This window comes from Melanotaenia boesemani, chromosome 24 (genome assembly GCF_017639745.1).
Source record: "Melanotaenia boesemani isolate fMelBoe1 chromosome 24, fMelBoe1.pri, whole genome shotgun sequence".
Lineage (NCBI taxonomy): Eukaryota > Metazoa > Chordata > Actinopteri > Atheriniformes > Melanotaeniidae > Melanotaenia > Melanotaenia boesemani.
Window position 1 is genome coordinate 14732812 of NC_055705.1, and position 24565 is coordinate 14757376.

The following is a 24565-nucleotide window of genomic DNA, read 5'->3' on the forward strand; positions in this document are numbered from 1 at the left end:
CTGAGCACCAGCAGAGCTCATCAAGACTTAAGGAGTAATGGGCAAAATAGACAAAAAGAAGAGACCAAGTTAACTTTACACATGAGTATTTTTTTTTTAAAGGAAGTCTCAAACTACAAGGAGTAGAGGAAAGGTGGAGAAAGAAAGCACACAACTGTAGCTTTTACCTTGTTGAGATGAAGCTGCTGCTGCTGGAACTGCTGCTTGTGCTTCTCCAGGAACTGCTGGTGCTGCTGCTGGACCACCAGCTGCTGCAGGGCCAGAGCCTGGGCATGTGCCTGGGCAGCGCTCCCCTGAGGGAGTGGGGCTGACTGAGTTCTACCAAGGGGACGGTGCTGCCTCTGCAACTTGGCCATGGATGCTGCTGAGGACATAGACAGGCCACTTACACCTAGGACACACACAAAGACAACAAAAGGCCGTTATTACATATGGTGAAACACCAAACTGCAGAGCAGGTAGATCAGATTAATTATATGCTGGAAGGTTAATGTAAAGAGAGATTACACCAGAAATACATAGAAGTATAAAACCAAATAATACCAAAAGTAACGTTTCAGGCTTATTGCTGGTACTTTTGTTACTCAAGCTGTTGCTAATTATGTTTTTCCTCAGTCTGTCTTCCTATAGGTGCTCCCAATGATTGTCTGCCATTAAGTTTCTTTATAGGTGTAGCAGCTGGTTTTTCTGTTGAAGTCATACAGTTGTTGCAGTAACCTTTTGTATCTGTTTCCTTTTTCTTCTCCTCACTCTCCCTCTCTCTTCTCCTCCTTCCCTAGTTTCCCCTTGTCAGGTTCAGCATTAAATGTAATTTAGCAGTATAAAAAAAGAACAACCACGTATCAAGGTTATACAACGTAATAGTCTCATATATGGCAAACCAGTTACAACACTTATGTTTGTGAAGCTCCTTAAGAAAACTATGTTGGACTGTGGAAGCTGTTTTGATTATGATGAACAACTATTTAGACTAGCAGCCTTAATGATTAATAGCTGCATGACTGCATGATCAATTTTAGTGGTGAGTTCAGGGGGAAAATTATAGTGTTTTTCCACATTAAAAAACAGAAGCATCATTGGAAAAATAAAAAAGAAAAAGGTTTGTGTCTAAATGATGGGGCGAATGATGACGTAGCTAAAGTCTGTTCATGCCAAAATGAATGGAGAAAGAACACTTGAGAAAGATTTTGAACTTCCAAAACACACACACACACACACACACACGCACACACACACACACAAATAATTCTAATTCAAGAAAAATAGGAGATGTGTTTCCTTTTTTACTCTCACTGCTGTTGAACCTAATACTATTTAACAGATGTATCTGTAAACTAAACAAAACAACCATCTGTGCTGCCATACTGAGACTCTTCCATTGTGATCGTAAGCTCTGAAAAAACCATCTTAGACCATTTGAAATGTATCACTGAAAACAGACTCTGGTCAAGCCTGTTAAATGATCTTAAAGTTTGACTACTGCACAAATATCAGTGTTTTTAAATCCTGTATAGACAAAGCTTGAGAAGACATGGAATTTTAGCATTAGTGGTACTTGTGAATGAGGTCTTTTTTATGACTTTCTTTCTTCTGGACTAAGAAGTAATGTATCGCTCTCAAAATTCGCCCCCTCCGGTCTTGTCCTGCGCGTGGGTGTGCACATATCCTTGTCTGTACACTCTTATGCGTGGACAGAGACATACATACGTCTGTATGTGCGTCACAGCTCATTCACAGCTAATGCCCCCCTGAAAATAGAAGCTATGTTTTTGTCAGTGAATGAGTTGATGGGAAAGGGCACACAATGCACCCATGTCACCCTCTCATAGCGTATGCTGACATATGAAAGGAGCTCATTAGTTTCAGCAAATGAATGGACGTCTGTCAGTGTGAGGGAGCACAGAGCACCACACATCTCTGGGAGTGTGATGGGTTTCCACTGTTACACTGTTTCCATCAAAGCTGTATTTGCTGATTCCTGCTTATCCCTGTAACTGCCATCAATTTTACCCAAACTGCTACTCATACTTTGAGTATACCACTCCTATGTCTAGTCAAACCCACAATAGTATTCTCACCTGTCACCAGAGGGCTCTGCGCCGGACTTTGCTCTATTAGCACCATGTGTTGGAGCAAGGGGCTGTGCGAACTGTGCCCGCTGGCTCCTGCTCCAGCTTCTGCAAGATAGGGGGTCAAGTGGCCGCCAGAGAGGAAAGGGGGACTAAGGGAAAGGGCTGGCTGCAGACCTCCATCCTGCTGAGCCGATGTAACCTGGAGGAAAGAGGACAGAGGGAGAAGGTGATGGGTTATTTTGAATAAAAAAAAACACAAAACAAACAAAAAAAAACACTGCATCAACAAATTCATGGATGCAAATTCTGGCTTTGAGCTGTTCCTCCTTACATTGGAGGCGGCAGTGGCTGTGGCAGTGGCGGGCAGCCCCAGGGTGATGTTGGGTAAGGATGGTGAAGTGTAGAGAGACAGCTGGTTAATGGAGCCCTGCTCGCCAGCGCTGCACAGCCTCTGGGCCAGAGACGCCTGGAAAGCACATTTAAATGATTTATCTTTGTTTACATAGTGAAATAAACCTCTAGCATGCAGGAAAAACAGCACAGAAGATGTCCACATAGGGCAAAAGAGCTACATTTGCGCCCTCCCAGTGTTAGAACATTGTCACAGCCATAAGCCTCCTCCACACTGCCTGAGTGCCCCTAATGGCTGCCACAAATAGCATCCTGCCAGCTCTTCAGCCTCTCTCTTCAACTTTAAGATGCCTCATTCAGAGCCTTTGTGCATGCAACAGGCTGTAATGATTAGGAACTAAAAAATTGGCTCCCACACAAAAGTACAAGACTAATCTGACAGCTTGTATACACTAAATTTATGCACAGTGGCATGAAAACATTTGGGTACCAAGGTAAAAAAAAAAAAAAAAAATGAATGTGAGTACAACTTTATAACCAAACGGTATTTTTAGGATTCACTTGTAACTTGTTGCATGCTGTGAGTGTGTGTGTGTCCTGTGTTACCTCCGTGCTGTTGGAGACAGACACAGTGATGCCGTTCTCATTGGGGATATTGTTGGAGCTGTTGTTCGGGGAGCTTGGGCCGGAGCCGGGGGCACTGCTGCATGCAGAGTCTGCAACACACACAAGAAGATAACACATGAAAGCTTTGCAACACCAGATATGGCTCTTGCACATATGTGTATGTGGTTACTGGTCTGGTTAAGGTACCTGCCATGTCGAGTGAGCGTTTCTTAGCGGTGCTGATGGGGCTGTCTCGACGGCGAAGCAGCGGACTGCTCCGACGCTCGCTGACTTTCTGCTTCAGCCGGGAGCGCAGCTTCAGGTTGGGCTCTGAGGCTGCAAAAGAGACCAGTTGTTAGAACTCCACATTGCTACATCAGCATAAAACCAAGTCTTTTTGTCTTTTGTTGAACTGAAGAAGATTTTTTGGGTAATCATTTCCAATAAATGTACAATCACACCTGTGTAGCTACAACCAGGTGCATCACTTGTTCTTTTTGCAATCAATCACACTGAAAGACCTCAACAGAAAGGGGTTTCCTCTTTGATATTTGACTCTGATAAACAGCATTTTAACCCATATTTTATTCAAATAACTAAAAAGCTCCAGCTCACACAGCCCTGTCAAGCCCCCTTGTTGCTAAACTTCTAACTGCCAGCAGTGCAACTTTGGATAAATCAATCAGTGGAGCAAGCAGAGTTACCTGAGCTACAGCTTTCAGCTTCAACTCTACACACTGATCTGCCATGGAGCACCTTCCACAAAGCTGCCTTGTTATGAAACCTGTTTGTTAGACAAACTGTACACGTTGCTATTCATTTAGTGTACAATTCATTCTTGCCACTACGATGCTTCTGAACAAGCCAAATTGTAATTTTCCCAAAGACAGCCTAAAAAGCATTTAGCTTCAATTTGGGAGCTGTGTCTGACTGCTTAAATAGCATTTTGGTCTTTTGTGTTAACTGTCACAGACTTGTGAATGGAGACAGGAAGAAGGGAACAGTATGTTACCTTGGCTACAACCACAGGCACTAAATCTGTGTTTATTTTTTCTAGCCAATCAGCAGCCTCGGCTTGTTTGACCATTTGTGTTCTAATTTTTTAAACATTAAAAGATCCCAAAAAATCCAAAAATGGGGCATAACTATTGAGGATTATGACAAAAAGAGCATTAATTTGCTATTAAATCTGTTTTACTTTAAAAGCTGAATGAATACAGAAGCTGTCTTCCTTGCTGCACTTTTTTTTTAGGAAACAGTCATGAACTTGTTCCGTTTTGCAGTGTCAGATAAAAATAAATGTGTTGAAAAAAGAGAAGTGTGAAATATGAAGTGTGAAGGTACAGTAACACAGAGTGGGATGGAGAGTTCAGTCCAGATGGAGTCAAACCAATTAAAGTTGACGGGAGTCTGTTTCTGAAGCCAGTTTACTACAAAACCAATAAAGGATTTGATTCAAAGTTTTACAACCACAGAGGCAATGATCCTCTTTTCATCAAATAAAAGAAACATATAAAACTTCCAAAATGTAGTTAAGATAACATACAATGCACTATTATGTAAAATAAAGTAAAACCATAGTAACAAAATATTTGGTTTATACCATGATTTCTACATAAAACTACATACATAAGGCCTGGATCTAATTATTGTGGGTAAATACAACACATAAAACCTGCTAATAGCTAACTAGCAAGTATGCCAAAGCATAAAAGGAATATTCATTTGTAGTTGATGCTGTCTCACTTTGAAGATTAAGTTTTGTTTTTTTTTTCTTTTTTAAGAAAATCTATACGAGAGCAAACACCTGTTCAACTACTGCTGATCCTTTTTTTTAACATAGAATGAGTCAAATGTCTTTTTTAAAAAATAAAAAGGTGAAAAATCCTTGCAATTGGCATGTAAACTAACCAGTTGCTCAGGTAACTTGAGACCATCTGTATGCTGAATGGTGTATGACTAGTAAGTGGATGGAACAAACTAAAGATATTTATTTAAGTGTATATAAAGCACTTTATGCTTGAATTGCGACAATTCAGGTTTTTAACTTTTCATAGCTCAGGGACTCATTAAAATCGTTGCACTGAAACTATTAAGAAGTGTCCTTAGTTGAAATTTGTTAAGTTTTGTACTGCACTGTAGCGTTTTTTTCTGCCAATAAAATACAATGGTTTTCAAGGCGACTATTCACAGTATGGATAAATGCTTTGACTTTTATCATCTCACACAAGCAGAAAAGATTTTAAAGAAACTGTAGCTACTGGCAGTTTGATTTTATTCTTTTAGTGAATATTGATTTTTATGTTGCACAAGAACTTGAATTCTGCAAAACTATCTCCTCCTTTTCCTGTTTAAACTGAATAATCAACCCAGCATTTACTGACAGTAAGGGGCCGCTGAGCTTCCTTAAATGATGTAGCACACTGTTGGCTTCCAGATATAAAATCACTTGTTAGTAACCAAATGAAAAGATCTTTGAACATAAAGCTGCAAAATGTCAAGAAAGCAAATCCGGCAGTAAATGCTTAATGGAATCATCAACAGTCTGCTGATCAAATCTATGATGTGAAATCACTCTCTTAACATTAGAAGAGTTATAATGATTTTTAAAAGGTGGATAATCCAGCATGAGAGACCCCCAAACAACCAAGGCAAATATGCAGTGAAAGCCAAGTGGAATCAATAAAGAAAATGTCAATGCCTGTGTACGAAAATTTGCTTTGCTCTCGGGGTGGATTAAAAAAGAAGACAATGCAATGTACTAGCAGATTGCGTTGTTTTACAGCATATCCTTTCATACGCTGTAAAGAATTCTGTGATATTACAGTTATTTTTTCAGTTTTCTATTTTTTAATAATGGGGAAATACCAATACCAATCAAATATCAATACTTCAATGCTCACGTTGGTAATGACAGTGAGACCTGGAGGGGCATGATTGCAATTTTGTAATATTGGATATCTGTGCTCGTCATGGATTGTCCATAACAAACACCATGTACATGTGGACACCATAAGAGTGTCCACATGTGCACTTGGCACCAGGACACTCTAGGCTGCAGTTCGATGATCGACTTTGTAGTCGTGTCGTCGGACTTGGGGCCACATGTCTTGGACACTCAGGTGAAGAAAGGGGCGGAGCTGAAGCTGATCACCACCTAGTGGTGGTGAGTTGGTAGGGGAGGATATCGGTCAGGCCTGGCAGATCCAAGAGTGTTGTGAGGATCTGCTGGGAACATCTGGCGGGGTCCCATGTCAGAAAGAGTTTCAACTCCCATCTCTAACAAAGCGTCAACCATGTCCCGGATGAGACAGGGGACATTGAGTATGAGTGGGCTGCGTTCCATGCCTCTATTGTTGAGGCGGCCAACTGGAGCTGTGGTCGTCAGTGCCTGTCGTGGTGGAAATCCACAAACTCGTTGGTGGACACCAGCAGTGAGGGATGCCGTCAAGCTGAAGAAGGAGTCCTATCGGGCCTTTTTGGCCTGTGGGACTCCAGAGACAGCTGATGGATATCGGCAGGCTAAGCCGAATGCGGCTTCGGCAGTCGCCAAGGCAAAAACTCGAGCATGGGAGGAGTTTGGAGAGGCCATGGAGAATGACTTACAGACAACTCCGAGAAGATTCTGGTCCATCATCTGGCGGCTCAGGAGGGGGAAGCAGTGGTCCAGCAACACTGTGTACAGTGGGGATGGGGGGCTGCTGACCCCAACTTGGGACGTTGTGGATCAGTGGAAGGAATACTTCAAATACTTCAGATGAGGAAGAAGAGTCAAGGGACCCTGGCACTGGCTCTCCTATCTCTGGGGCTAAAGTTGCTGAAGTGGCCCCAGAGGTAGATGAGGTCTGCCCAGAGCTCCTTAAGGCTCTGGATGCTGTAGGGCTGTCTTGGCTGAAACGTCTTTGCAGCATCACATGGACATCGCAGACAGTTCCCCTGGACTGGCAGACTGGGATGGTGGTCCCCCTTGCTTAAACATGTTTAAAGCCTGGTACAAAAATCCATTTTAGAATTAATAGGTCAAGTTTACCTTCCTGACAACTGTGAGGGGGCTGAAATCCTTTCTAATTCATCCGTTTCGATGTAATTTAATCTTGAAATTCGGCATAATTAGGGGCGTGTCCTTTTGATTGACAGGTATTCAATTTCTGCGGCAAGAAGGTAGAGTGTTGCACAACCGTGGTTTTTAGCTGGCTAAAAAATGCGCCTTAGCTTTAGCCCGCCTACTTCCGCTGGCTGGTTAGCTACCGTTAGCTCCAGGTTAGCTCAGTTAGCTCTTAGCTACAGGGAGCTTGGAGTTTGACTTATCCCTGGATAAGTGGAGGAAAATGGATGGATGGATAAAATTTACACTTTTTGGCATGTAGTCAGGGGAAGCCTGGAATCGAACCACTGACTTTGAGGTTGGCAGACGGCCTGAGCAACAGCCACAATTGTTTCTATTTGAAATGTAATTTTATAAGAAAATAGCAAAACTGCTAAATTTTAGTTTAACACTTAATATTATCTTACTTTACTGTGAAATTATTAATTCTGTTAATTTACATTATATAAAATTACATGTACATGTAGTGTTGGCCGACAGGTTAAAGAGGTGGACTTGGGCCTGGAAGACTCAGGTTCAGGTAAGCAGACTGGAAAAGAAGATGAACCATTGTAGGACCTCGAGCAAGGCCTTTAACCCCCAACTGCTCCCTGGGAACCAGAATGCATTCTAGATATCACTGCTCCAAGAGATGGGTTAAAGCAGAGGACCAATTTCCCAACTGAGGCTGATAGAGTATATTTTAATCCAAATTATTTATCAATGATATACAAATTTATGACATTGCATACTGACTAGATACAAGAATCTTTCATAATATTGGATAATGAAACCAACTGATAGCAATCTTCTGTCACTTATAAACTAGTTTTTTGTATTTTTTCAGATTATGATCATATTTATGGGTAATTTAATTATTATTATATGAGCTAATGTCTTTCATTAAACATTAAAATTCCAAAACAAAAGATCACAAGCAAATGTAAAGCTATAAACAATTTTTTTATTATTATTGAATTTAACTGTAACTTTACAATTTTTTTCTTCGGTTTTGTCACATCATCGTCCTAGTGTCCCAGCTAACACTATATTACTTTTTTATTTGTTTTATTTTAACTTTTAACTGTGTGTGTGAGAATAGGGTTCACACAGGGCATTATTTATGTAATATTCTCTCAACCCCGACTATGTTCTCCAAAAGAGAGGTTAACAACTTAAGGCCTTGATCAGGCCAAGGCTCAGGTTTCCTAGAAGATACATTTTGTCATGCAACTCTTTTTCCCATCACTTCCCATTTTTGCTTTTCAGAGAAAGTGGCAGTATTTTTATCTAGAACTTTTTAAATTAATTTATTTTCATTCCATGCATTTACACTTCACTTTAAAATCAAAGTTAGTTCAGCTAAATTGTCAACAGATACACCTGCTGCTCTTATGTTCCTAACAGAGTAGTTGCCTCACTTTGCCTGAGCATTAAACCCCATTAGCTGTTACCATGGGAACAAAAGTTGTCAGCAAATCGACTTTAAAACCAACATTTCCCATCATGTTGCCCAGTTTATTTAAGTTACTGAAATGCACAAAAAGGCGTTGTTGCTTCTTTCAGCCATCGCTGGGAGTCCTGGGTTCCAGTCTGCCACTTTACGACCTGCCGTTGATATAAAAGAGCCTCTAAACTCTCCCAAGCTGGCATTACCATAAGTAAACCCCGCAAAGCACGTCACCGGTGTGGGCAAATATCAGGGTGGCACAGGTTTTCTTCTCTCAGCAGCAGAGCACAATCCTGAGCCTTATAAAAACCAAGTAACAAACTGACACTCCAGGTCCGATCTTTTCAGTCTTCTGCCATTTTCCAGCCTTTTTTCCTTTGTGTGGCATTGTTTTGCCACATAACGGTTTAAATCCTGCTAAGCAAATCTTCTTTTCTGCACTTTAATTTTCAATTTCTATGCTTCTGAAAGAGACAAACACACCTTTTTTGTACCAAAAAAAAATCAATGAAGCCACCAAAGGTCTTTTCTGACTTATCACTGTTCTGTCAGTGTTTATGACCTCTCCATCTCGCTTTTTTATTCTATGATTTCTCCTTCTTTCTTCCTTTTTCCTGCCTTCTTCTACTCTACCCGGGTGGAAAGTGGCTGTGCAGGCCAGTGTCAACTGTGGTCTATCTGTTGACGTAGCCAGCAGCCCCAGCGCTCAGAGTCAGCGGGGCCTGGTTGCAGCTGCCTGCCACTGCGCTAAGTGAATAATTGCACTGTAAGATGACCGCTGCTTCACTGCTACACCACCACAACCACCATTCACATTTTGCAGAACCACACAAAGCGACACATACAAACACACCTTTAAAAAAAACATACTGAAAACAACTGGCTTTGCTCTGAGGCCTTAAGATGTTTTATCCAGTGCAACATTCTGTAGTGTTTTAGCTGCTTTTTAGTTTTAACAAACAAAACAAGCAGAAAAGAGGCTGCTTGGTACTATTGTGAAGTCACTGCATAAGGCAATAAAACAGCCAAGGTTTAATTTGTAATAATGCTAAAAACAGCTTTTACGTCAAAAGTACCTGCTACTTCTGGCCACAAAGAGGTTTTTTTTTTGTAAAGGAGCTAAAATGATCCTTCATACTGAGTTTTTTGTTGTTTTTTTTCATTTTAAAGTCCCATGAAGAGTAGGTAGATAAATGTACTGACTCACTAATGTAACATACTTTAATTTCAGTCAGCTGTTTTAATGCACATGTGCTGCTGAACCTTAATAAAAGTATATTTAGCACTGAAGACTGTATATTAGAACTGTCTCTTTGGTTACTTGACAAAAAAAAAAAAAAAAAAAAAATAGAGATAAATATAGTATATCGTGATTCAGGTGAAAAATATCGAGATATAAGATTTGGTTCATATCGCCCAGCCTTAACGTAATGCTACAGCCAGGAGAGTAGAGATGGATAATTTGCATATTCCTGGATGCACACACATTAAACAAGGAAAAGGTGTAGGGTTAAAACTAAGCCATTTTAAGTTCCATAACCTTTGACGGATAAACTGGTATTATCACAAATGCTGTCAAACAGGCACCAATGTGATTTGTTTTCTTTTTATAAAAACAGAGGAAAATCTGTCTAATTTGGAAGCTTCTGCAGCATATGTGGAAGAGCGGACAGACAGGAAGCAAAGGAGAAAGTGAATCAGCTGCAGCTGACTTGCTGCTTAGACCAGGGAGTCTGCAACTCACAGCTTCTGAGACACATGCGGCTCTTCAGCCCTTCCTCACTGGCTCTAGACTAGAGCAAAAGAGTCATTCTGCGTGGACAGATTAATTTATAATCATTGCCAATGATGCTGGCTTACCTGTCTGTTTAATTTTCAGAGAGATATGAGCAAACAACAACAAATGTAATGTAAAGCATTTCCAGAACAATTACAAAGCTGTGAAGGTCCAAACTCAAGACGAGCAAAAACAAATTATTTCAGATGTAAACATATTTCAAAGAAGTGGATCAAGTCCCATGACTTAACTGCTGCTGCAGGTTTCATGGTAATCCAGGGGATAGTAAGGTCATTAACAAATGAAGAATACACAAAAGAATGTTGTAAAATATCAAAATGTCTATTTCTTGATTAGTAGTGGGAATGTAAGGGAAGCAGATGAAAACTGCAATTAATGTTTTTTGAAAGCAGGACATGAAAACATGAAACTAAAGATGTAAAAAACTGATCAGTTCTTTTAACTGGAGATTAGCTGACACGTCTTAGCTATATCTTTTCTATATTACAGAGATATATTTTTATAAAGTGCAGCCAGGGACAGATCTTAGGGTTCACTAAAGGTTTATTAATAAATGAGTTGAAGTTTATATAGTGGCTGCAAAGTACTTGACCCTAAAGCATTATGTAGGTTGAAAACAATAATGGACCAACAATAGAGCCCTGGGGAACCCCAAAAGGTAATTGTTGCAGTGCAAGAGGAAATCTTCCCACCTGGCAAAGCTTTTAATCAAATAAAACTATGTTAAAAGCTGCTTAGTGTACATTTTATCTTAAATTCAAGTGTTCTAATAATTAAAATGAAAAAGTTTCTTAAACTTTTCCAATCTGCAAACCCTGAGAATAAGGAAACATGGCCATCTTATAAAACAAGAGATGCTAAAATGGTAAAAACTCTTACTGTACTCCACTAAAGTCTCACTCTCTTGTGCTGTATATCCACCTACGCTTACACTCTCCAATGCTCTCATGTGGGAGATGCTGGTAGACCCTGACAGCCTAATGTGGATGTGATTAATGGCGCACACCTCTGATGCCATCTAAATTATGCCAGACATGAGTCTACACCGCAGCTACTGGACATAACAATTTCAAAGTATCTGTGCATGTGATCCTCTCTAAATGTGAGCAAGCATGCCTGCCAACACTGTGTATAAGCATGTGTGTAACGAAGATGTACCAGTCTTTCTCAGTGGGAAGTCGTCTCTGGGGTTGTAGACACCCAGCACAGGGTGGTTGTAGGTGGACAGACCAGTCTGTGGAGGTGAGCTTTGGTCCAGAGAGCTATGCTGCGTTTTGCTGTAAAACAAAAGCACAATCTATGTTAGAGGGGCCGCCAAGATCACAAGAGATGACTCAGCACACGTGAGAAAGTAAGCCACACAAAGTAACCAACTCCATGGCTGTTATAGACATAAATGATTAAGGCATCATGCAAATCCCTTGGCAAGGATGCTGACATGTGCTGCCATCTGCTCATGGCCACAAAACAAGGTGGCGTTTGCAGAAAAAGTTAAGCCGAGTTGGATTCGGCCAAACTGCATGTGCCTGACAAAAAGGATGTGCACACTTGTTTCTTCCAAAACTGGGCAGCATGGTGAGTTTAAAGAGTAGAGAAATGTTTATATGAGAAAGGAGACAAGCAGAGGCAGGTATAGACACAATTTGTATTACTGTAAGCCGCTGAAAGTCAACAATTGTGGGTGTTTCACTGGGTCACACAACAGTTATGTAACCTTATTTGTTTAGTTATGTATTGTATTTGTATTTTTTTCTTTAGTCCTTTTATTGTGATTAAATTAAACACAAAATCATGGAGATCATCATTTGGGAAATGATGATGATTTGAGATTCTTCTCGAAATATTCAAGGACTTTGAAGTGTTATTAATCAGCAGTAGTAAAAGAAACATGCAATCCAGCAGTGTACCTAGATCACAGATCTGAGGTATTTGAAAATAGTGTATTTTCTTCACTCGATTAATTTGACAGCTAACATGCATTTATTTGGAAGTGATTTGCTTTTAACCCACACAGCACTTCTCTTTTAATCTTTTTTTTAAGTCTGCTCAGGCATAGCTTACAAACAGCAGACCATGGGAAAAACCTCTCTTTAGAAGTGTGTAAAGCTCTGGGAGTTGAGGAGACTAACGGCTTTATCATTGGGTGAGAAATATTGTCCAATTTTTATTTATATAGGATTCCCACATCTTCTTCTGTGTAGTATTTTGTGTTTAAATAGGTGATAGTTCTAGACTGAAAAGTTTATGTCTAAGAGCACACAGTATGTTGCTTCTATACATCTGCCAGCACTTTCCAGATGTGCAAGCTGCCAGTTCCATAAACACTAATCCACCCCCATACCATTACAGATGATAAGCTCCAAAGAATTTTTCAACTTTAAATTTATCTGACCACACATCAAATCTCCACATTGTCTCCATCCATTTTAAATGAGCTTTGGCCCAGAAAAGACAGCAGTGTTTCTGGATGATGTAAATGTCTGTGGACTGGCAACCTGTCCGAAGATCATTTGCATCTAGCACTGACTTTCAGCATAGCCCCTGCCACATGGAGAAGTTCAGGAACACCAGAAATTTCTATCTGTGATCCACAAATGAAGGATGTTTCAGGTTCTCTGAATCATTTTACCTGTATTTTATTTACTTTTGATGATGGAATAATCAAACTCTGAATGTGAGAAACAATATACTGAAAATTGGTCCAATACTTGAAAATGCAGTTTTCTTTTGTTTGTTTTGGCGTTTTTTTACAGTAATTAAAGTACAGTAGTAAAATATAATACTTTTAGCATTTGTTATGTTTTCTTTGCTGTACTATGAATAAAATATTAGTTGCATTTTAAGCATCATAATGTTTTTGTAGTTGGAATTTTATTTTCTACAAAGTAAATTTTAAGATTATAAACAAAGAGTTATTTTTCTTTTTACTTCCTCTACCTCTAATCTGCAAGATGAATCATCTTACCTTTCACCTCCCTTTCAGCTCCCATAAACAACTAAATCAAACATCCTGTGATAATAATCACAGGAGCTTTATTTTTACATCACCAAATAAGACTGATGTGTATATCTGCCCATTAAAAGTTTACGGTTTGCATGACCTCGCTGCATACATGCTAACACAAAGACAATGATGACAGACGACAACCACAACAAACAATTCGGAAGTAAGAGTGCAAACCTACAAAGAACTCCTATAATAAACATTCAAGGCCGAAACTTCAGCGCAGGAGAACCTATCATCAGGTTCAAATATCCTGCTCCCACATGTGACTGTGTTGCCATGCTTGTTTTCTAACTTTGCTCAATCCATCGCTTACTTGGGCTCACAGAAGCAGCGGCAGGCGAGGAGGAGGAGGAGGAAGAGCACTGACAGATACAATCCAATACATTATCACTGTGGCATTCAAAGCATTTTCAAAGTTTTAAAAACCAAGCAATAATGTTCAGTTCTGCCAGTTACATTATTTTAGATCAAGCTGTTCCTTACCGGTACCAGTATGGAGCATCGTTGGGGAGGCCTCCTTGGTTCAGGCTACGTTGAGCCAGGGCCTTCTTTTTGTTTAGGACAAACTCTTGGAGACGCATTTTTACCTCAGTGCTGGCCACAGCACCTGATGGAAAAGGCAAGCTGAAGGTTTATACATGTACATGTAGCAATAATAATAAAAAAAAAAGAAAGGTAATCTTCCTTAAACTCCACAATAAAAAAAAGTATGGATAGTGTATAAAATAAATCTGAACATAAATACAGATTCTTGATTTTACATATACCTCATTTACATTACAGGCAGTACAAACCCAAGATATTTCATGTTTTGTCTAGTCAGCTTTATTTCACTCATTAATATGCACCCATTCCTGCAACACACTTCACAACAAGCTGAGTCTTTGAGAAGCAAAGATCAGCAAAGGATCTTCAGTTTGTCAACAAATGCTTGAGGAACTTAGTGAACTATGTAAATGCAATGTTCCTAACAGAAAGATTGGAAGGGATTTGCATTTTTCTCTCCATACAGAGCTGAACCTCATTAAACAGTTCAAAGAATCTGGAGGAATTTCAGCATGTAAAAGGCAAGGAGGCGAGCCTAAGCTGCACACCCAAACTGTCTGATCCCATTACAGTAGACGTCGCTGCATCATAGCTGACGCAACTACACAGGGATGACATTACTCTGCGGAAGTAAATTTAGTGGAAAAAAGCCTTCTGTTAACCTTGCACAAAAGTAAAGATGTGGAGAATTTTAAAATAAAAAGTATGACTAAGACAACCACATACTGCTGCACAAGGACACCAGAAATGCTCCAGTGCTTGGCAGAAATCATTTAAGAGTGGTGAGAAGGAATGAAAACATGACAAAGTGGTAAAAAAAAAAAAAAAAAAAGCACTCATGTTTTTCAGGCCTGAATTCAAAAACTGATATTTATCAAGAAATTAAATGAGGCTGATAAGACAAAAGACAGATCTCTTTGGTAATCTTATTATTTATTTATTTTTACTGCCATTTGTTTTTATATCTTCTCATATTTTTTTGTATCTTAATTATTGTAGAGACACACCTAACGTCACAAACATCAGATTAGCCACATAAACGGGACTTGCTGTGACATATGGGATGAGTTGTCATAGGCAGCTAGCACATGTTAGCTAATGGTCTGCAAGTCTCACTCGTTTCTCTCATTTAATTTCTCTTCAGGAGGCTTAAAACAAAAAAAAATGTGTTTTCACCATGTACCTCTGACAGTACACAAGATAGTTTTCAATTCACACCATTTCACAAACAAATACTACCAGTTTTTCTTTCAGCCATTTTAATAAAAAGTTTTGAAATAGTCAAATTATTGTACTAGGACATCACTTTTCCTCCAGCCTTGTAATTTAAGATGACTAATTATGACTATCTGAGTAATATTAAAATGATTGATCATTTCTATGTAAACTTTTGTTTAATCAAAATTATTAATGAGTTGTGAAAGCACAACATGATATCAAGCTAATGCCCCCATTTAGAGTTTTAATGGATAATTAATTTACTGATTGGGAAGAAAATACACCTATGATATAATATTCAATATAATATTCGCTTTTTTCTTATTTATGGAAGTGCAAATTAATGAAAAGTTTGAAAAGTATTAACATTTTTTATAATGTTCTGACATTTTAGAAATTTAAAACTAATCATGCAACTAAGGAAATGACTAAATCAGCATATTAATCAATGAAGTGACAAACTGCTTATCAGAGCAGGAATGTGGCAACAATACACAAAAAAATTACCTAAAATGCTGAGAAATTTGAAAGCTGTGACCACAAATCGTACTCATGTAGCTTCATGTGAGCGCAAACACTGCAACCCTTTATCTGCGTGGACGCGAGCCCGATCCATGACCATTTTCCATACAGTGTGTAAACTAGCTCTCAAGGACTCCTAGCTACTTGCTTTCAATGAACTGTTGAGAGACATCCAGCATGCAGCGGTAATAACTCAGCCCGGCCCCCGCCAAGGCCACCGAGCTAATACAGCCAGTTTACCATGGCAAATATACAGGTTCTCCAAGTAAAATGGAAATGCACACACAGCCATACACGCTTGCAAAGAAGCACACAAACAGCCGTTCTTTCAACCTTCGAACTTTTTGAATGGAGAATACTATTGGAAAGCTCTCAGTGTGGCGAGTCTTGTTCTACTCACTCTCTTGCCCCCTCTCCTTGTTCTTGAGTAGCTGCAGCTTCTGCTCCCTCTGCTGCTTCTCCAGTTCCTGCTCCAGACGGTGGTTCTCCATCTTCCTCTGGTGCTCCAGCAGCTCCTGCTGGTGCTTTAAAGCCAGGAGCTCCTGTTGCTGCTGCAGGATGAAACATTAGATACCTCATCAGTAAAAAAAAAAGCTTAAAGTTTATCAAATGCTTTTTTGCAAATCTCATACAGTATATGAGGAGTTTTGTTTTAGCAGCTTACTACAAAATCATCACTTGTTTCCTGTTTGAAATGTGATGAACTCATAATTGTCTTGTGTGTAAAAATTTTCATTCACGCCCTTTTAAGTTGCTATACTCAAACAGCTACTCAAAGTAATGAAATAAAACCTTGAAATTCCTTGAAAACCTCAGGTCAGAAGCTTCAGCCTTTAAATAAATAAAAACTATTTAACTCGGAGGATGAGGCTTCAGCAAAACACATAATCCAATCTTCTTACTTTCTCATCACTTGAGAAAAAAGGAGCATCTGTTAAATGCTTTAAATGTAAAATTCAGTCCTCGTAAAGCTTTTTACAAAAAAAAAAAAAAAAAAAAAAAAAAAAAATAGAGCCATCTGTGGCCTGACAGCTTGTCCTGTAATAAAAGGTCAAAAACTAAACCACTGTGTTCACAAACACACTGAAGAGTCCTCGCTGTGAGTTCCTGTGGATAAGATCACCCATTAAATGATACAAGTGCACACTAAAACGTGCTTTCACAGTTCTGTAATGCACAATGAATGGAGAAGCTGCCTGAGCTTGCAGCCAGTCAGCAGCTTGATGACTTATCTGTGATGTACTGAGGAATATCCTCCCGGCTTCATCACTGCACACCCAATGGCAATATTTGATCGGTTTACTGTAACGACGTGTAATCAGCTTCTGATGGTGTAAATAGACGCTCCACAGCTGGGACGTGAACTAATTTATTCACAGACTCGTTTCAAGCTCTTGAAAACGAGTGTGTAAATAAAATTGCAGCTGGAGGTGAGAGGAGGCTGAGGCGGTGCTGGGCAGAATACTTGGGTCGGCTCTCTGGCCAGTTTCCAGTCCAACGCCTGGATCCTTTAGTGCTTTTTGCCTTTAAACCCAGGCTGGGGATAGGGGCTTGAGTGGGTGGGAATTTTCAAAGCAACCTCCCCACCCACATATAGCACATGCAGACACACACATGCACACACCAAAAACCCCTGTGGCTCAGTAGACCAGAAATGTACACACACAATTTCCCTTTTTCCCTTCCGAGTAATGCTCTAAGAACTTCAGGATGTCTCGAGCTTTAAAAGAGGGTTCCCTGCAAGAAAACACAGACATGTGAATGAGTGAGTATATGCAAATGTTTGCCTGCGGTGGTGTGTATCACTGTTCCTGATGTGGTAGCACACTGGGCATGAGTTTGACTCTGTTTGGAGAAATGTAAGAGGATGTGTAGTTTTCTAATGGTCGTGTAATTCTGTGTGTGAGTATATGTGTGTGTGTGTGTACACTAGGGGCTGTGAATGGGGCTGATTGAGGCTGGGCCTCCCTGCTCAGGTTGTGCGTCACTGGCTTCCATCTGAGTGGTCCTGCTGCCCCACCACAGGCAAGACAACTCTTTAGACAGCATCACTCATCCCTAAGCATCTCTAAACAACCAAAAAGAAGCACTTGAGAGGCTGCAAAAGATTAAAGTCTCCATGTGAAGATATATCTATAATGCAAAGGTCATGAAAGTTTCCCTCTGAAATAAGTTGTGTTTTACTATTATCACACTTTGCATTACCTACAGCCTCGGAAAGGTGGCATTTTATGTTGTACATAAAAGTCTGGAGGAATCAAGTCTTGCTCGTGGCAGTGAAGTTGGGAGGAATTAATCAAACTGAAGGAATGCACGTGATGTTATCGGGTGTCACTGTACTCGTGTTTGCCTTGCTATGGCCCACTGAGTGTCAGAAAGACAGATGTCTGAACGATTGTGTGCTGTTTGAGTGGATGGAAAACAAAGAAAAGTCATCTAAAATATGGAGATGTGCAACTGACTTTGCCAACAGATTAAGAAAAAAAAGATTTTTTATATACACGTACAAAAAGCAAAGAGAAGAGAGCCAAATAGTTTCATGTAATTGAGAACGGCAACTGGAATCCATGCTTGGAGTGAAACCATTGTCCACATATTCTTAGTGGGCCATGTCCAGATGGTGTCAGGTGTAGTGATGTAGGTGCATATCCTCTTACTACAAGCTGGGAAGAGAAGTTTCTTTGTGTTTGCACTTGTAGTTCAGACGGCAGACCTGCTCTGTTTATGACTGTGACTGCTTTAATATTAAGCCATGAAAGAAGTGGATCAGTTTTTTGGCATATATCAGTGTCCTATCAAATATGCTCCTGCAATCAAGTTAAAAGCCTTTCGGTGAATGAGGCCGATGCTGTGCACTGAGAAAACTGTGGCCAGTAGCCATGGTGATCAGCATCAAGACAGTATCAACGCCGTGTATTGCAAAAGATACACTATGGCATTGTTGCAACCTGAACCTTGATTATCAATGGAGGTGTTAATGAAAGTCATTAAATGTATTTTCCTGAATGAACATTATGTATGGTGCAGTTAGACTGAGGGCAGCTTATTTCTTTACATTTTTTAAAAAAAAAATGCTAAATTAAGTATTAATAAGTCCTCTTTGTTTTAAAGAACTGCATGAACTGACGACTATCTTAAGATTACAACCCCTACTGAACTATTGCCAGTTAACCTCATTAGGTGTCAAATGCTTTTTTTTTGTGCCAGTTACTTCTCCAGCCTTGAGTTGCCCCTCTTTCAAACTGTTTTTAGATGAAATTCTGCCATCAAATTCAAAACGAGCTCATATTTTCCTGGGAATGCTAAAAAAAGATTTGTAAATGATTGCATTCTGGTTTTATTTACATTTTAAATAGCGACCCAACTTTTTTTGGAAGTGGATTTGTACTTTGAGACTGAAAAAATCTAAAAAAAAAGCAAAGAATTCCCAGGCAAGTTCTTAAGTATTCTCTGAAGTGAATGCAGTACACCAACCCTTTTAGGTTTGTTTGTTTTATTCTATTCTAATCTATTGTTTTTTTTTTGTTTGTTTGCTGTTTTTTTTTTGGCAGAATCGCAAATGACAAGTAAAAAGAAGGAAACAAAAGGGTGGAAAAAAAACAAAAAAATGAAAAGATTATAGGATAAAGTACAGATAAGTATGAATTAACTACTAAGTAAGAAATAAATCACATTAAAACAAAAGTAATCCTGCACACTGCAGTCTAATCTTCAGCATCCACATGCCAAGTCATTAAAGACTAAGGAGTTCATCTGTATCTGCTTATAACACAATTCATTTTACAGCAGTAACATCCTAGAAAAGAACAAATATGGGAATATTTTTACATGACATTGCAGCCCCACAGGAGCGCTCCAGTGCTCCTGGGGACCTGATGTATTAAAGCTTCAGACTGAGGGCGTGATGATCTAGATTCAATTTGTATTTCCAGGTCACTTTGACATGTGATCCCAGTTTGAACTAAGGTTTCGTGTAATTTTGCTGATGTTCATGCAGACAAAAGTCCCTTTAAAGAGCAAAAACATCCCCGCCGATACTTGCTTTTCAAATTATGCCATGCACAAGTCTTCAATTCAAGCAAAACCACAATATATTACTGAATACTTAAAGTGAGCTGCAACAGAACTCGTGCATGAGGGTTCGGTTATGTAACTAAAGATTCCATCCTTCACACATTCCCTGAATCCAAACACAACCTTATATTGCTCTCATCCATCCACCGAGTTAAAGTAAATGAAGCCAAAGTGCCTGACTGTTTTCTACACCCTCTTTCCTCAGAGCAAAGTCATTTAAAGCTGACGTGACTGCGTTTTGCTTGCTGAATTTAGTCTGTTACTGAAGGATCCCAAGGCAGACTAAATTAAGAGCTGCCTCTGCTTTGTTTGGTGGATTTAAAAAGGTTTGGGGTACAAGAACAGTGTGATTTTTTGATAGAGCATTTTGTACTCCAGCACCACTCTGTGTTTGTTATGGTTGTTGTTGGGCTGCAGATGTGGCTTCGCCTGTAAATTTTGGAAGACTCTAGCCCATGATTCATCTTTAATGAAATTTAGCTTGACTGTTTTTCCGTAACAGACCAACCAAAACACTGAAATCAAACCTCTGTCTTGCCTTTCTTTCTTAGCAGAGAAAAAACTTCATTATAAAATGTATGTAAACAGTTCTGATGGTAATTAATGTACCTTAATGTGCTCCTGGAGTTGGGCCTCATGCTGACGGGACAGCTGCTCATGTTGCCGCTGGAACTCTGCGATGAGGATCTGCCGCTGGATCTGCTGCTTCTGCTTCAGGGTCAGGAGCTCCTGCTGCAGCTGCTGCTCACGCACCGAAGCCGCCACCACACCCCCGCCGGCCTGGCCCGTTCCTCCGAGGGGTCCAGGTGACTGCTGGGCGGGAGGGGATAGTGAGGATACCTGCTGCTGCTGCTGCTGCTGGTGATGGTCCACGCGCAGATCCATTGGAATGGCGGCTGGAGGGAGACGGATGGGCAGCGCAGAGTTGATGTCCACTGTAGACAAAGAGAAAGCGACAGTTGAACAAAAGTGCTTTTTGGTTTACAGCCAATATTTGCAGGGAAGAAGCCTAAAGATAAGGAACTTAAAGAGACATTTTTATGGAAATAAGTTTTCTCTTCAGACTGACATGAGTCACAGGAAGTTGTTGGTGGAATATAAGACTGTTTATCCCAGAAGCATGGATTCAAGCTCCAGTTGGGCGTTTAAGTTTTAAAGCAGTGGTGGATGCAAGCCACTGCTGGGCCTATGACTTGATCAGATCCAAGAGCACTGTATCATGACTGAGCCCAGATCCCAAGATGGGATGCAATAAAAAAAATGTGTGATTCAATGCTGTGCAAGTCTCGAGTCACCCCTCATTTCATTATGTATGATCCCACACCGCTTCAGTAATGTTGAGGTCCAGACTCTGGGGGAGATTCATCATTCCATAAGACCTGTTGACACTGATTTCCACTCCATTATCTGTTGGTACCAGATATTCCATGGGCGGGACATGACAAGTAAATATGTATGTTACTTTCTCCCTTCCAAGTACCTACATATTATACACCAACGACAAACTAAGATTCTTGAGATGTGAATGATTACACCATTCCAGGCTACAATCAAAACTGTAGAGTCAGTAAACACGTATTTCAGATCAGTTGCAATTTGAAGCCATAGTGTACTCCAGTAGCGGATGATACTGCGACAAAAGTGGTCATGTTACATCATTAAGGGTTCAGTAAAAGTAGTCCAGTAAAATAGTTGGTCCACAACAAGTCTTATATCTATAAAAAATAGTTTTAAGTGAAGAATGGCTTCTTGAAGAATGCCGTGAGAACATGAGTTACAGATACTGTTTATCTGATTCCAGTTTTCCTCAGATTCTGCCACTAGCTTTTTGGGAATCACCTGATCACGGTCTGAAGAACTTCTTGATTCACTGCAGTGTTTATGGGTCAGTGCGTGGGTCAGATACGAGGGCCTTCAGAACTGTTGCTTAGTACAGCTTTTAGATATTACAAGATGAAAATATAAGGAAAAATAATGGGGGGCTCACACCTTGTGCAGGGTAATGTAAAAACAGGCTTCTACCATGTGTGAAATACGTCTTTTATAGTTCACGCACCCAGCCCTATAATTTTACACCTGCCCCATGTGGTTGAACCATATATAGCCCAGCATGTTCTTTAGTGCTGGATCAGCAACTGGCTTTCTATTATAACCTTTGATGCAAAAGGAGGTAAACTCAAAACATGCCTCTGTGCATCACACTGAGCATCCAAGGTATGCTGTGATCTCATATTTGCTCCAACTGCAAGGTTGTGAAGTTGAATAGGATTTACCTGCTAGAAAACTGCCCAAAAGTGATTCAAATAAAATAAAAGAATATTCATATGGGAATAAACATAATTTTACACTAAAGAATCCATACAAAGAAAGAATAAAATGAAGTTTCCTGCAGCAGTAGTACCGTCTAATACGACTTATGCTGCAGTTCCACATGAAGCCCAGCAGCATCTAACAAAGGTTGCATTCAGCCCACGAAGTTCAGGATCTGTGCCGCAAATCACTGCACAGGAAGCCCTCCAATCAAGCAGCTTCCTCCCATTTAATCTGAATAAATAGGAGCCGATTGGTCAATTATTTGCCTACATGTTTGCAGAGAGCCTAGCGAGAACTTTGCGCTAATAAAGAAGCAAACATGACATTGATGCCATGCTAAACTGCAGCCAGACGAATGCTCAAATGCAGAAGTTTGAGACGTGTTTAATAAGAAAACAAACACATATGACTTGTAAGAAGCGTTTTTTACGGAAAGCTGCTGATTTCTTGTCATTCCAGCAAAGGGCCCCGTTTTTATTTGTATCATTTGTTATTTGATACACTTTTCACTGAGACATGCCACAAAGCCATAAAGCATTTACCAAAGATCCTTTTAATGGATGGCAGACGGAAGCTTGGAAAAAGCCTTTTTCCTTTCTGCCTGAGCATCATCTTCAGTGCAGATAAACTGTAATTGTACATCCAAACAGCTTCCTTACTGCTAAGACCATATGTCGGAGAAGTGCTTTGAAACACAAGTTCCTTTTTTGTGCAGCAGGTGAAACACCACCCCTGCAGTTAATGTCATCCATGCTGTAAGAGAACAGCGCAATAACATGCAACAGGTCCTAAAGGACTGCAGTCATGCGGGGGATGACAACAACATGAGTCAGTAGTCGGCCGAGTCTAGTAGACTGCTTTAACCCATCTAATTGCAAAAAAGAAAACTAGTCTATCTGTTTCAGCCTGCAGGACATGAGGCTTCCCAGTCATAAGATGCCTTCTTTCACTACATTTTTCTCCTCAGTCTGCTCCCCTCCCCCCAATGAAACCGTCACTCTGAGAAAAGAACCAACAAGCATTTTTTTTTTTTTTTTTTTTTTGGCCATTTATAAATCTGCCTAACAAGACACAAAGTGTTTAATTTAATCCAGCAGCTCTTTGGCACTTCTTGATAGGAAAGATAAGCTCCGACAAAACAGTTAATCACACATCAGAACGTACGAAATTAGATGTTATTTTGTTATCTTAAAGTTGTTTCTTTTATACATGAATGTGTTTTTAAGATCTGATGAGTCACTTTAAGGTATAAGGATATGAGTCAATGTCTATCTGATGATTAAGGAATATTTGCCTGATGGAGTTAGAAGCAAAATCATTAATATAGGATATTAAAAAAATTAAAAAAAAAGAAGAGAGAGAAGGACAAATCAGGCGAGAGGAGATTATTAAAATCCAAATCTGAACTTATCAAAGGGTTGCAGCTCCACTCTTGGCTAATGCAAATCCATAACTCATCCCAACAAACGGTCACACACACAAACACACACACTCAGCCTGTACAAAATGTTCCTCTGCACGTATTGAGTCCCTGATATGACAAACACAGCCTCACACATTCATTGACAGTGACGCACAAAACACACACCTCATCTGGCATCTCAGTCACACCGGCGGTGCTAATTGCTCGCCACATAAAAGAGGGAGCTAGAGAAAGAGTCAGTGCTGTCGTTACCCATCAGCGCTCTCTCAGCCTCCTCTCTTCGTCCACTCCTCCTTATCGATGCAGCCCCTCCTCCTCCTCCTCCTCCTCTTCCTTCTTTCAGTCTGTTACAGGGAATGGCAACGCGCTCCCGTCCCTGCTCATCGGACTTCTCCTCATGCTCCCGGCCTTCGCCGCTTTTGGCTCGGCCCTCATCCCCTCTCTTGTTTTAACCTGATGGGTGTCTCCCTCTGCTCTTTTCTTTCTCCTCCCCTCGTCCCTCGTTTGCCCAGTGGTGACATCACAGGGCAGTCTCAGGCATGCAGGCTGTTTATTCTGCAGCCCTCTGCTTTTCCAGGAACCAGCGTCACACACACACTCACTCAAACACACACACACACACCACTCCCTCTTACTCTGTCTCCTCACCCTCTCTGCTCTTTTCCCCACTCAACCTGCTTCTCTTGCTTTTGAAGCCAAGGAAAACCCTCCGCACACGGGTTTGCAGCTCATCAAATACCTCTGTCTTCTTCTCCCACTCAACTTGCAGGCGTCCCATCAGGCATGCCCGTCTCCCCCTCTTTATAATAACCACCTCCCTCTTTCTCTGTGTCTCTTGTGCGGTTGGATACTGCACGCTCAAATTCCTGGTCTGGAATTTGCCTACATTTCCCAAACAAATAAAACCACAAAATGGTTTCAGGTGAAGCAGAGTAAGGACTTTCCCCACAGGGAGGCTTGCCTAGATGTTTAAATGCTACAAGGTTATAATAAAATCAACACAAACATAAATTAGCATTATTTTCTTACATATAAATGTGGCATTTCCAATTTCCAACAGATGTGCTGCTTGTCACACATCATAGTGCAAAACATATACAT

The 24565-nt window shown here is 40.3% G+C and overlaps 1 protein-coding gene across 4 annotated transcripts in view; it reads right to left on the minus strand.

The window, feature by feature from the left end:
- The window catches only part of LOC121635506 (histone deacetylase 4-like), a 66829-nt gene that overhangs the window by 18277 nt on the left and 23987 nt on the right, over window positions 1-24565 (minus strand). For 3 of the 4 annotated variants that reach the window (XM_041978710.1, XM_041978708.1, XM_041978709.1), the window contains exons 4-12: window positions 20338-20663; window positions 16055-16205; window positions 13852-13975; window positions 11520-11638; window positions 3237-3365; window positions 3030-3139; window positions 2404-2538; window positions 2079-2271; window positions 168-391 (exon numbers count right to left, since the gene is read on the minus strand). In XM_041978710.1, coding sequence (XP_041834644.1) covers window positions 168-391; window positions 2079-2271; window positions 2404-2538; window positions 3030-3139; window positions 3237-3365; window positions 11520-11638; window positions 13852-13975; window positions 16055-16205; window positions 20338-20663 — 1511 coding nt within the window. Of the gene's footprint in view, window positions 1-167; window positions 392-2078; window positions 2272-2403; window positions 2539-3029; window positions 3140-3236; window positions 3366-11519; window positions 11639-13851; window positions 13976-16054; window positions 16206-20337; window positions 20664-23716; window positions 23876-24565 lie in introns of those variants that run through there. The other variant, XM_041978711.1, reaches the window with a different exon arrangement.